The 13415-nt window shown below is 42.2% G+C and overlaps 1 protein-coding gene across 1 annotated transcript; it reads right to left on the bottom strand.

The window, feature by feature from the left end:
* SAXO1 (stabilizer of axonemal microtubules 1) lies at positions 1-10766 on the bottom strand. The gene is given in 8 exon segments (XM_058825889.1): positions 1-63; positions 65-107; positions 109-261; positions 263-335; positions 338-545; positions 548-716; positions 6006-6248; positions 10720-10766. Coding segments are annotated over 8 exon segments (999 nt in total).
* Positions 10767-13415: the final 2649 nt, after the last annotated feature.

The following is a 13415-nucleotide window of genomic DNA, read 5'->3' as shown; positions in this document are numbered from 1 at the left end:
TTAAAAAAAGGTTACAAGCAAAATCAAGCAGTCAGCATCAGTTTTCTCAAAGATGTAAGTGCAGTGGGTCTTTGTAAGGGGCCAGGCCTCTAACAATGCCCTTCGGTGTAACTGGCAGTGTAGGTTGTTTTAGCATCTAGGAGAGTGTGATGCTTTGGGCCTGACCAGACAGGTTTATAGGTTTGCTCCTTTGTGAGCAAAGGAGGCCCATGATGGGTCCAAAACATAGTCAAGAAATCTATTGGTTTTGCTGGGAAAGTCTGGAGCATGAGTGATAGGTTTTAGTCTATTTCATAGCCAAGGCTTATAGTCTTCCTTCACTATAGAAGAGCTTTAAATGGTTCATTAATATTATTAGGCTGTGCCAAAGATTGACACATCTTGGCTGGCTTTTCATTTGCGTGTTTCCAATGTGTCCAAGTAGTGGTGTGAAGGTCCATTTTCTCCAGAGGAAGAAGATATACATCAGGTTTTCTAGTGAATAGAGGGGGCTGTAGTCAAGCTTTGTGTTTTTCCTGAAATTCAGTTGTAGTGGAGAAAAGAAGATAGGGACCAGCTTTGTCTGGTATGGTTTTGGAAGCTTGGTTGGCTGACCAGCCCACTCCAGCAAGAAAATTTTGCACTTAGTGAGGCCATCAAATGAAACATAATTGACCTTGTATTTCTGAATTTCATGGACATAATGTTTCACCATAGGAGGTGACACATCACAAAATCTCAGCATTGGAAAAGACCGTCAAGATCATCCAGTCCAACCCAGCCCTAACACCTCAACTAAATCATGGCACAAAGTGCTACATCCAATCTTCTTTTAAACACATCCAGGGATGTGGTGACTCCACCACCTCCCCGGGCAGACCATTCCAGTACTTTATCACTCTTTCCATAAAAAAAAATATTTCCTAACATCCAACCTATATTTCCCTTGGCACAGCTTGAGACTGTGTCCTCTTGTTCTGTCAGTTGCTGCTTGGAGAAAGAGACTGACCCCACTCGACTACACCCACCTTTCAGGAGGTTGTAGAGAGGGATAGGGTCACCTCAGAGTCTCCTTTTCTCCAGGCTAAACAACCCCAGCTCCCTCAGCCATTCGTCACAGGGCTTGTGTTCCCAGCCCCTCACCAGCCTCGTTGCCTCTTCTGGATGTGCTCAAGCATCTCAATGTCCTTCCTGAACTGAGGGGCCAGAACTGGACACAGCACTCCAGGTGTGGCCTCACCAGTGCCAAGAACAGGGGAAGAATGACCTCCCTGCTCCTGCTGGCCACAATATTCCTGATCCAGGCCAGGATGCTGCTGGCCTTCTTGGCCACCAGGGCACACTGCTGGCTCATGTTCAGCCGGCTGTTATCAGTACCCCCAGGTCCCTTTCTGCCTGGGCATTGTCCGGCCACACCGAACCCAGCCTGTAGCACTGCAGGGGGTTATTGTGACCAAAATTCAGGACTCGGCACTTGGACTTACTAAACTTCATCTTACTGGACTCTGCCCATCCATAATTCACACTGTAATTGGTTATGTACTCAAAGGGAGCCCTGCTTTTCTATATTCAGAGATTTGAAGCTTTGAATGGCAACCAGTCCCCTGTAGAAACAGTCATGCTGGACAATGGTTCCATGGTAAAAGTTCTCTTTTTATGGGCCAAAACTATTGTTTGGTATGATCTGCTTTGTCTTCGGTTCACTCTGTAACACACAGTCATCTGAAATGAAAGAGGAATCATATTGAAATGTTCAACTGAAATTCTTTGATGAGTTTAGCCATATATCATATTACAATTATTACATTTTCTACTTCAGTAAATATTTGTTTATGATGTAGTGTTTCACAAATGTTATTCAAGGAGTAGCTGTAGAATACATTATACACTAGTGTGTTAAGCCCTGGAGATACTCTGCATCTACACAGAAAGTTGAATCAAATAGGCCTGTGACCCACTCATGCCTACAGAGATGGTGAAATACCATGAGGGAAGATTAAACAGTATTCTCAGTCTCACTGAGACATTTTCTGCAGGTAACTGAGTGGGTGCCATCTTCCTGTGCAATAAACCAGGAATCATGGAAGTGTAGCATCAAGACAGTGTCTTCAACCTATTTCAAACACCTTCCTGCTGCTAGATTGTGGCTGGCTCCAAGCACAGAATATGCCTGTGTCTGCAGAAAGCTGTTTTCTGATGTCTCACACAGCATCTCTAGCATCTCTACGACAAGGAGAATGAGATGTCCACCGTTCCACTCTAAAGGCTAAGCTGCAATGCTGAACATCTGGGATGCTGCCTATGGTTTGCCAAGTTCAGAGGCTTGTAGCTCATGTTGGTGTTAGCAAGCTGTGCTGTGTGACATCTCCTCAGCCCTTGGCCTTGCTCTCCATGGTGCTCCTGCTGTCAGAACAAACAGAAACTGAGAAAGGACTTGCAACTCTGTCCCAGTTCTTCCTTGCTAGAAAAAATGTGCTGGAATTTGTAGAACAAGCCTGCACAAATGTAAAACACTGAATTATCTTGCAGAAATAGCGCATATTCCAGAAATCTTGCTATCCAAATTTATGACTAAGAAAACCTTTTATGTGGTATTTTAGGGACGTGCAAATGTTCCTTTCTTGACAGGATATCAGGGAAATAAATGAGGCCTTGTAATCTGAAAAGATTTGTGCTGTCACACTAGGAATATATCTCAAAGCTGCCTAACTCTCTGACCAGTGCTGTGGCCAGAATGCCATAGCTTTTTCCCCTTTCTAGTAATTTTGTACAACTTTCCCTAGAAACCATTATGGGTACTGGTAGGAAATTGAAATTAAATACCCTTGGAGCTAACCCAAGGGGTGTTTTTGGTTTTTTTTAATTTTCCTTCCTTTCAAACCATACTAAGAGTCACGAGGCAAATAAGCTTCCTGCTGACTCTGCACAGGAATGAAGTCTAGATGTCAAAGTACTACAGAGTAAATGATACAATTAGGATATTTGTATTAGGATATTTGAACCCTTCAGTCCCGTCAGAAATTTGGCACTCCCATTTCCCTTGGGAAGTAAGAGATGTCCAGACACCACCACACTGGTGAGATATCCATGATATTTCCCATATCTAGGGTACATCATTTTCCTGGAGCACAAGTCCAACAGGGTGAAGCAAGAACATATACAGATATGTTTTTACATGAAATGCATGAATAAGGTGTTTAAAAGTGAGAAGCTAATGAGATTCAGACCACCTCTAAGAAGAGGTTTGTTCAGAGATCTCACATTTCAGCCACCAACCAAGAGTTACCAAAAAACTTTTCAGGTTCTTCCTTCATCTTTGTTGGAGAACACTGTGCATTTTGGATGTAACCACAGCTCTTGCAAAATATTCAAAATATGATAAGCAAGTCCATCTGTCATCAATTTTTAAAGTTTATAAGCTCTACACATTTGGAGACCTCATAGGCATTATGAATTTATTTTACTTAGTGTAAGCCAGCAGTGCTACTATTCCTTCAAAATATGTTAGAGTTTTATTGTAACTCTAATTCTTAACCATAGATATTAATAGTTTCCCATGGAGCACAACCTTGAAAACATTAGGGGGTACAGGAGGGAATGCAGGATATGAACCATATGATGTTGGAGGGTTAGGCACATCTCCCTATAACCAAGCAAGACTAAATCAAAATTAGATTACATATCTGGGGATAGGCAGAAATAGCCATGTGTGTAGCCTGAAGATGAGGATTTTGAAACTTAAAGTTGCAAAGTCATCTGACATGAACTGTGATAAGCATAAGCATAAGCATCAACTTAACCCTACAGCATCATTTGGTATATGATGTGTTCAGTGGGAAACAACATGGCAATACAGTAGGAAAAGTAACTTAATACCAAAGCAGTACTATTTCAGATGCTGTTCCAATATTTCAGTTATGATAATTAATTTAATACAATGTTCCAAAATTTCATACTTGGGTAGATCTGCTGGTGTTGGCTGAGGTGGAGTTAACTTTCTTCACAATGGCAGGTATAGGACTGTGTTTTGTATTTGTGCTGAACACAAGAGTGGATAATACAGAGATGTCTTTGTTATTGCAGGGCTTACACACAGCCAAGGCCATTTTCTGCATTTTGTACTCCATGCTGGTGAGGAAGTTGGGGATGACACAGCCAGGAGAAGTTCAGAGGTTGGTAGGAGACACAGCCAGGAGAGGTGACCCAAACTGACCAAAGGGACATTCCAGACCGCATGGCATCATGCTCAGTACATAAAGTGGGGGGGAAGGAGATTGTGGACAGGCATTTGGAGCCATGGTGTTTGTCTTCCCAAGTCACTGATACCTGTGATGGAGCTCTGCTCTCCTGGAGATGGCTGGATACCATCCTGCCCATGGGAAGCAGTGAATTAACTCCTTGCTTTGCTTTGCTTTTGTGCACAACTTTTGTTTTCCCTATTAAATTGTCTTTATCTCAACCCATGAGTTTTCCAATTTTTACCCTTCTGATTCTCTCCCTGATCCTGCTGGTAGGGGAGTGAGCAGGTGGTTTCATGGGGCTTGGCTGCTGCCTGGGATTAAACCATGGTAAGGATCACTAAAACCTAGCAATGCTTAGAGAATAGCACAATGAAAACTTGCAATTCTTTTTGTTGAATCTGGGTCTTTAAGACAATTCATTCAGTACGCAATTTGATCTTTTAGGGGGCTTGGACAAAGATTTCCATTTGCAGTATTTGGGAAAATACTGTAAATTATAACCAGACGTGGCTGTGATACCTTTTATTAGAACTCTGGAGTTACACTTATGGTGCTGACCTAAACACTGAAAAAAAGATGAAAATATACATATCTTTCAGATATGAATTTAAGGATATCTAAACACAGAAGGACAGATCCTCCACTTGCACATAGCAGCCTTTTTTATTGGTTTCACTGAAGCTATTCCAATGAATACCATCTGGTGACATTGCCTATGCAAAATAAAGTGTTCAAAAGTGTGTAGATATGGATATTTTGCACCGGTGGGTCATAGTCTTCACAACTCAAGTCATTCTAAATGGACATTTCCTGTGTGTTTGAGGGTCAAACTGCAGTGTATGCGAACATGCAGCTGCAAACAAACAGCAGTTAGAATAAAGGATAAATTTCAATCATTTCAGCCAGGTAATTTTAATGATACATTCACATGCCTAGTAAAAGGGAATTTCTTTTATCATTTTGACTTCAAATAAAAATATTGTCTGTGACATTGGGACAAATCTTCCAATAATAAGCACCAGTCATAAGCTATTAATATTTGCACAATATAATAAAATAAAATACAGAAGCACACAAAAACTATCTATCTGCCTACCCACATTAGCTAGCTGAAAGATGAACAGAATGGAGGTAAAATTCTCTGACTCTATACTTACGACTTACTACCAAAACTAGTAGGGTTATTGTAACTGTGTAAGTGAAAGTTTTCTCCCAGTGCACAGGGAAGACAATTTGTGCTGCTGAAGAGGAGGGAAAAAAGTTCACATAAAGACAAATCACCAAGTAAGTGCAACTGAGAAACAAGGGCATGGTTAGATGTACAGTTCACCTGTTTTGCCAGCAGTAAAGCTGGAGTGCATTGTCTGTCTATATTTCCAGTATACATCTCTTGTACATTCACAGAATACCTCTGCAGGAAACACAGAAAGGGTCTCATGCTTCATGAACTGCTTAGACCTAGGAAATTCTGTATATTTTAGATGTGTCTCACCCGTAGAATGTGTGGATCAGCTATGCAGTATACCAGTAACATGTTCAGTACGTCCTAAACATGCTGTTGTTGGATCAACATACAGGAATTCCCATGGCCCTGGTTCTACCTAGGATTCCTATAGGCTTGTTAGATATAGAAAGTAAGTGAATTCAGAGATCTCAATGCAACCAGATTAATGTAGCACTGTATTACCAACTACCAATTTCTGTCTGCATGGTTCCTGCACGCCTTGTTAGCATACATGTACACTGCACACTGATTTAATCTGTCTTCTTAAAAAATAAAGTTACCTGTGAAGTCCTGAACAAAGCTGCAAGGGCAGCTTACCTTTGTAAGTGGTTCTTATGTCCGTCTTGGCCCTGGGGATATGTCTCCTCATCCTCCAGGAGCAGCATGGAGATACTTGAGACATACTGTACAAGTTATAATCATGTCTGTAAGTGGAGGTCAAATCCATATTCTCATGTCTCTTGACATGCTTTTCAGATGGTTTGGGTTCCTGTGGCAACACTTCTTGATCTATGTAATCTATCCTGAAATTACCCAGAAGAATAATTTCATTATTTCTTTTTTGCTCCAGAAAAATATATGCTCCTTTTTCTGGACACACAAAGAAATGAATATTTCCCCTTATCTCCACCAGCTAATAAAGTTTGGATATGATACAAGCAGTTGGTGAAACACACAAGCCTTTTGCATTTGAAAACATGGACACTGCAAAAGGAACCGAGGCAACTCTTGATAACCACAGCCAGGCCAGGTCTCCCCTTCTTTCCACCCAGCAAGGGTAATGGCTTTACATAGAGCTATCTCTGTTCCACAGTGGAATTACAGCAGACGACATAACTCCTTTTAAAGGGCAATAATTATTGCAGGCTATCTAGTGTGTATAGGAAGCACAGGAGGGAGGCAACAACAGCCTTCCCAGACAACACACTGGACACCAGCTCAGCCCCAGCTGGGGAGGTAACATCAGAACAGTTTACAGCAAAACACCAGTTGGGCAAAGAAACATCAGCATGTCCAGATAGCCAGCTGTTTCTCAGCTATTGCTTTAAAAGAGATACTTAAGGTACTGGGGCAGTGTTACTTAACTCTTAACTCTAGGACAACCTTGCAGAACCACAAGAAGATTGAGAAGAAAACAACTTTACCATCCAACATTCAACATCCTGAACCTATTTCACTGCCCAAATCCTTTGGTACAGGGCAGAGAGTTTTTTGCCTGGCACAAGCAAATTCACTTTCTTGCATCAGAAGTACTTCTCCACTGGTGTGCAGATCTGTTTAGGCCATTGGCAGCCAGCCAGGAGAAACAGTCAATATAGGAACTATTCTAGTATTAATATTGCACTTTGCTTCTGAAGTGATGCTGAGGGGGCATGAGCCTGAGCCTCTGAATACACTATTACTAGTGATAGATTTTAGCAAAATATACAGGGCTCTCAAAAGTCTGTGTAAAGCAGAAGAAAAGACAATTCACATTGCAAAATTTTAGGTATAGTGGGAAAAATAGAAATGCAGAAGTAAAAAAAAACCAAGAACCTGAAGGGGTGCTTATGTAGATGTCACACATGTTCCAGCCCCTTGGCATACTGTTTTCAGCAATCTAAAGGAAATGTATGTTTTAAGAAGGGTCAGGATAAGGCAGGCTTAAACACAACAGACATTCATCATCCTCAGCATCAGAGAGAACCCAGTAATGGAGAGGGTCTTTTCCAAGCCAGTCACTCTACAGTTCCATGTTTGAAACAGTCAATATTTACCAGAACCAGGTAACAGATCACAGGTAGGCAATAATTTACCAGAGTGATGAAGTGTTTTCTGGCAGTTGATATAATAAGGGGAAGGAGTTGGCAGAATTCTGCATCAGGATGGGTACAGCAAGACCTGGAAGAAGTCCTCACTGAGCCACTCTCCATCACTTACCAGCCACCCTGGCTGACCAAGAAGTCACAAAAGACTGAAGGTTAGCAAATATTATCCCCAGCCAAAAGAAAGACTGGAAGGAGGATACAAGGAGTTACAGGCCTGTTAGCCTGTCCTTGGTGTCAGGGGAGGTCATGAAGCAGATCATTTGGAGTGTCACTTTAAGGCAAATGTGAGACAGCCAGAGGATAAAGCCCAGTCAGCATGGGTTTGTGAAACACAGGTCCCACGTCCTGCTTGACCAACCTGATTGTTTTCTACAACAAGGTGACCTGTTTAGTTGAGGAACGAAATTCTGTGGATGTGTCTACCTGGACTTTTTTAAAGCCTTTGACACCATCTCTCAAAGCCTTCTCCTGAGAAACTGGATGCTTCTGGCATGGACAGGTGCTCTTTACTGGGTAAAAGAAATTATTGGATGGCTGGGTCCTTAGAGTATTGGTGAATGAAGTCAGGTCCAGCTGGGGCCCAATCACCAGTGGTGTTCCCCAGGGCTCATATTGGGGTCAGCCTTGTTTAGGGTCTTTATCAATGGTGTGAATGAGAGAAATGATACACCCTCACTCAGCTAGCAAGCTGCCAAGCTGGGCAGGAGTGTTGATCTTCTAGAGGGTCAGAAGGCTCTGCAGAGAGACCTGGGCAGACTGGATCTATGGGCTGAGGCCAATGGCATGAGGTTCAATAAGGCCAAGTGCCAGGTCCTCCCTTTCAATTGTGTGAGAGACTGAAAACCTTAAAGACTTACTGTAAATATGAAAGAACTATGTCAGAAATGTGAAAGAGCTAATGTCTCAAACATTTGACAGAAAAGGAATGTTACCATGTCAGCTAGATAAGATGTGGTTAGAAAAGAGGGTCTTGAAGAAGCAGCAGAATGCTTCTCTGGGAGCAGCTTCCTTATCTTGGGTAACTATTTTTAAAAACAAATTTGAAACCATGAGACTGTCCAACACCCTTCTGAAAAGTTATAGAATAACAAAATGCACGTGCAAGGACTAGCCTACAAATAGAGCAACAGAGACAGGTGAGGGTATGCACCCATCATCTGTGCACCTGCCATCCAGAGGAAAGAGACTAGAGGCAGTACTGGAGCCCTGTGTGGTGACACAGATCTGTTTTGTCTACCTATCTTTTCCTCTCTCTTCCTCTTCCTTTCTTCCCCTGCTTAGAAGTTTGAATCACGGCTGCTGCAGGCTGTTCAACAATCACTATTATCACATGTTGTCAAGTGAAGTTTAAATCGTTGCTGCCACAACCTACCATAAGATTTAAATCACTCCCACCATAAATAAAACTTTTTAATTAATCACACAGCATTGTTTTGCTGTAATTCAGCCCCTGGTCAGGGGCCCCGAGCCTCAGCTCCCTAAGAGCAGGCGGTGCAGGACTGCCCTCTGGGCACCCGACATGTTCCAACAGCCCCAGGCGGTGCTGCAGGCTGGGGAAGTACTGTCAGGAAAGGTGCCCAAGGAAAAGAACCTGAGGATGCTGGTCAACATCGGCCGAACATGAGCCAGCTATGCCCAGGTGGCCAAGGAGGCCAATGGCATCCTGGCCTGTATCAGCAATAGTGTGGCCAGCAGGTGCAAGGAAGGGATAATTTCCCTGTGCTCATCGCTGCTGAGGCCACACTGTATTCACTTTTGGGCCTCTCACTCACTACAGGAAAAACACTAAATTTCTGGAGTGTGTCCAGAGAAGGACAATGGAGCTGGTGAGAAGCCCAAAAGCACAAGTCCTATGAGGAGTGGCTCGAGGAGGTGGGATTGTTTAGCCTGGAGAAGAGGAGGCTCAGGTGTTACCTTGTCACTCTCTACAGCTACAGGAGGGTGTAGCCAGCTGGGGGTCAGTCTTTTCTCCTTGATAGGAAGACAAGCAATGGCCTCAAGATGCACCAGTAGAAGTTTAGAATGGATACTAAGAAGAATCTCTTTATGGAAAGGGCAGTTGAAGATTGGAACATGCTGCCCAGGGACATGGTTGCATGCCCACTCCTGGAGGTACTTAAAAGCCATGGTAGACATGGCACTTAGGAATACGGTTTGCTGGTAGACTTGATAAGTTAATGGCTGGACTTGATGTTCCTAAGGTTTTTCCAGCCTAAGGGATTCTCTGAGGACAAATGGATGGTGTTAGCTGGTAAGCCATTGTCTTCTCTTAGGTCTCTACTGCAATTCAGCAAACAATGGGCAAGACTTGCAGAGCACTTGCAGGCCAGCAGCTAGCCAGAGCCAGAAACCCACAAAAAGGCTCTGCGTGCAACACTTTGCCATGCCAGGTTTCTTGGTGTCAGCTCTGATAAGCTGCTCAGTTTCAAGTATCTAGCACAGTATCTCCATGTTTATCCAACAATAAGCAGTAGAAATATTTGTGACTAACATCAGCCTGCTGCCATCTTCTGGTGAAAAGTTCAGGACATTAAACAATTGCAAATACAATTACTCCCATTATCTTGGACTTTTATCCCACAGGAAGACAATGATATATTATTTGTGGAGTAATTACCTAGAGAGAAACAAGAAGGTTAGTGATCTCACAGGGGGATTAAGGATCCTTTTCATAAATCCCCTTTAAGTGACCCTTTACCATACATGCAATAACCTGGACTGTCAGAAGGACAAGGTGTCTTCAGCATGCCTTCTTAACATTACAATTAGGTAAGTTTTTATTTTTCTATTCAGTAAACATTTTCAAAATTTCTATTTTGAAATAATATATAAAAATAAATATTAATTTAGCGCTCCTACTTATGCAAGAAGTTAAAAAATTACTGCCAGAGCATTGAAGTGTAAGTCCTTCATAAAGTCAGGATTTTCTAACCACTAGCATTTCCCACTAACTGAAAAACAATGGTTGCAAGAAATACTTAACTGATAACCAGTACAGGCTTCCAAAGCTAAACCTTCTAAGCAGCAGGGAGAGGACTTAAAGACAAATGGTGAAGAAAGCTTACCTGCCTGACCAGCATTAACACAAAGATTGTTCCTCCTACTGTAGAAAATCTGCCTAAAATGAAAGCCAGCACAGCTGGTCAACCCCCAAGAAATCATTCTTGGCTCACACCAATGCTTTTACCATTCTTCAAGATCAACAGTTTTGATTTGGAGGGACTGGTTGTTCATGTTCTCTGAGCACACAAACTACACTGAAGAGTGAAAGTGTGACCTCTGACTCTCAGTCTCAGCCCTGGTCTCTACCAGTATGACTAGCTTCCAGCAATGCCACGTCCTTGAGATCGATGGAAAGGACTGGGTCAAGGAAGAGGAACAGGTTAGGAAGCACTTAAACAAATGGCATGCTTGGGTCCATCGAGTACCCACAAGCAGTACAGGAGTTGGTCCATGTAATTTTGAGGCGATTCTCTCTGTTGTTAAAAGGTTGTGACAGCCAGGAGAGGTTCCTTCTGTCTGGGAGAAAGTAAACATCACTCCTGTCTTAAAGAAAGGTGAGAAGGATTTCAACCTCAATCCTTGTACAGGTTGTTGAGTAAATAATCCTGGAAAATCAGTTCCATACACTGGCTGTCGAGTCAGCTGGAGGAGATTATTTGGAGCAGTCAGCATGAAAGGGAGATCATGCTTAAGCCAAACTGAAAACCTTCTACAAGAAGACCGAGTTGGTACAGTCTTCTGTAGGATGAAGAGCAGAGCAGTAGATATTGCATATCTTGAGTTTGGTAAAATTTTTGACACTGTCACCTGCAAAAACCGCATCAACAAACTGATGGAAATATGGGCTAGGTAAGTGGACTGTGAGGCAAATTAATTAATGTTCTGAGCTGGTGGATTCAAAGAGTTGTGATCAGGAGCACAAAGTCAGTCAGAGGGCTCCCACCAGCTGTGATCCCAATGACTGGAAAATGCAGTAAAAACTATTATATATCTTTATAAATTACATGTATCATGAGAGACACAGCACCTTCAGGCAGTTTGCAAATGATGCAAAACTGGGAGAAATGGTTGATACACTCACTGTGTGTGTTGCCATCAAGAGGGGTCTCAGCAGGATAAATAAATGGGTCAATGGGATTCTTCACTAGATTTTAGTCTGAAAGACTCTTCGAACAATGACTACTTGTGCCATTACTGAGCTCCTTAAAAAAAAAAAGTGTGTAAATCAACTCTTTAAAAGAATTAATAATGTGCCAATACCAGTGAAATTATTGGAAATGATTGTGTCCCTGGCTCCTGGAGTACTTTATAATAAATATGAGAAACTTTTCTGCAGCTTTCTCTAACTGGTATTTCAACATGCAAACTAGTAAAATGTATGCAGCTGTAAGAAACGGGTTGCTAGAAATATGTGAGTGGCTATGGATTAGATTCACACCTTGGGATGACTGCCTACACATAAATGAATCAGAAATCAGTGTTTGTGCCACAGAAAAACACTATCCCAAGAAAGATCTTTAGAAGTGATAAAATACCCACAATAAAGACAAAAAGGAACTCTCTGCAGTTGTGCTTTTTGCCAGTTACATACAGAATTCCCCAGCTGCAAGCCCATGCACAATCCAGCAGACAGCTCAACAGCTCCACATAGACCGAAGTGCATGTATGTATCCCCAGGGAGGATGGTCTGAAAGCATTCTCATTTACAAGAACTACCTCCAAATGGTGCGCCACTGGAGTTAATCCAGCTGAAGTTAAGCATTGCAAGGGGGCTAGATAGAGCTCTCCTAAGGTTTTGCCATCACTACCAATAGAGTAATTTCTACCAAAGTTTTTCCAAATGATGCAACGCAGAAGACTGAACTAGAAATATCAAGCCATGAATGTAATTCAAGCTTGCTAAAAGACTCTCTCTCTGAATTTAATCTAAGTACTCGTATTTTAAGTCCCTATTCATCCCATTTTCCCCCAATCTGTTTTGGCTGGGGTAGAGCTGATTTTGTCCACAGGGGCTGGTATGGGGCTCAGTCCCCTAATTTTGTAGGTTTTACCCTCCCGATTCTCTCCCATTACTTGCAAAAATTCAGACAGGACTGTACTTGCGTTTTTCAATGCTCAGTGAATTAGTGGCATTCAAATGTTCTTTCAGCTTTACTTTTCAATAAAAATAGACTGATATATGCCCAGTACAGACAGTACATACAAAACACAGACTACGAAGTTACGTGTTATCCTGTATATAACTTAAGAGCAATTTATATTTTGTCACAGCTACAAATTGAGTATTGGATACGCTACTACTAGACACTGTAGTACTTGATAAAATCACAGAATGGGTCAGGCTGGAAGTGACCACAGTAGGTCATCTGGTCCAACCTCCCTGCTGAAGCAGAGTCATTGCAGAGCATGTGGCAGAAGATCACATCTAGATGGGTCTTGAATATTTCCAGTGAGGGAGACTTCCACATCCTCTCTGGGCAATCTTTTTCAGCGCTCTGTCACTGCACAATAAAGAAGTTCCTCCTCATGTTCAGGTAGAACTAACTATACATCAGTTTCTGCCCACTGACTCTTGTTCTACTGCTCATCACCACTGAGATTGGATCCATCCACTGGCATCCTCTCCTCGAGACAAAGACACTGATGAGGTCCCTTCTCAGTTGACTCTTCTTGAGACTTGGTACACTCTGCGTATCACATTGATCATGATACAGTAAATATTACAGCTCTTGGAGGAAAGATATTCCAGACATTTCATCAAACCTTTGTGACAACGCATATAAGCTCGGTCAAAAAAACCTAAGTATAATCTTTCAAAGTAAAAAAAAAAAAAAAGATACCAAGGAATACAGAAGTTCATAAAGCTATCCTTTTGGAGCT

The sequence above is a fragment of the Poecile atricapillus genome, chromosome Z (assembly GCF_030490865.1).
Source record: "Poecile atricapillus isolate bPoeAtr1 chromosome Z, bPoeAtr1.hap1, whole genome shotgun sequence".
Lineage (NCBI taxonomy): Eukaryota > Metazoa > Chordata > Aves > Passeriformes > Paridae > Poecile > Poecile atricapillus.
Note: the sequence above shows the minus strand (reverse complement) of the source record. Positions and strands in the feature narration are given on the sequence as shown.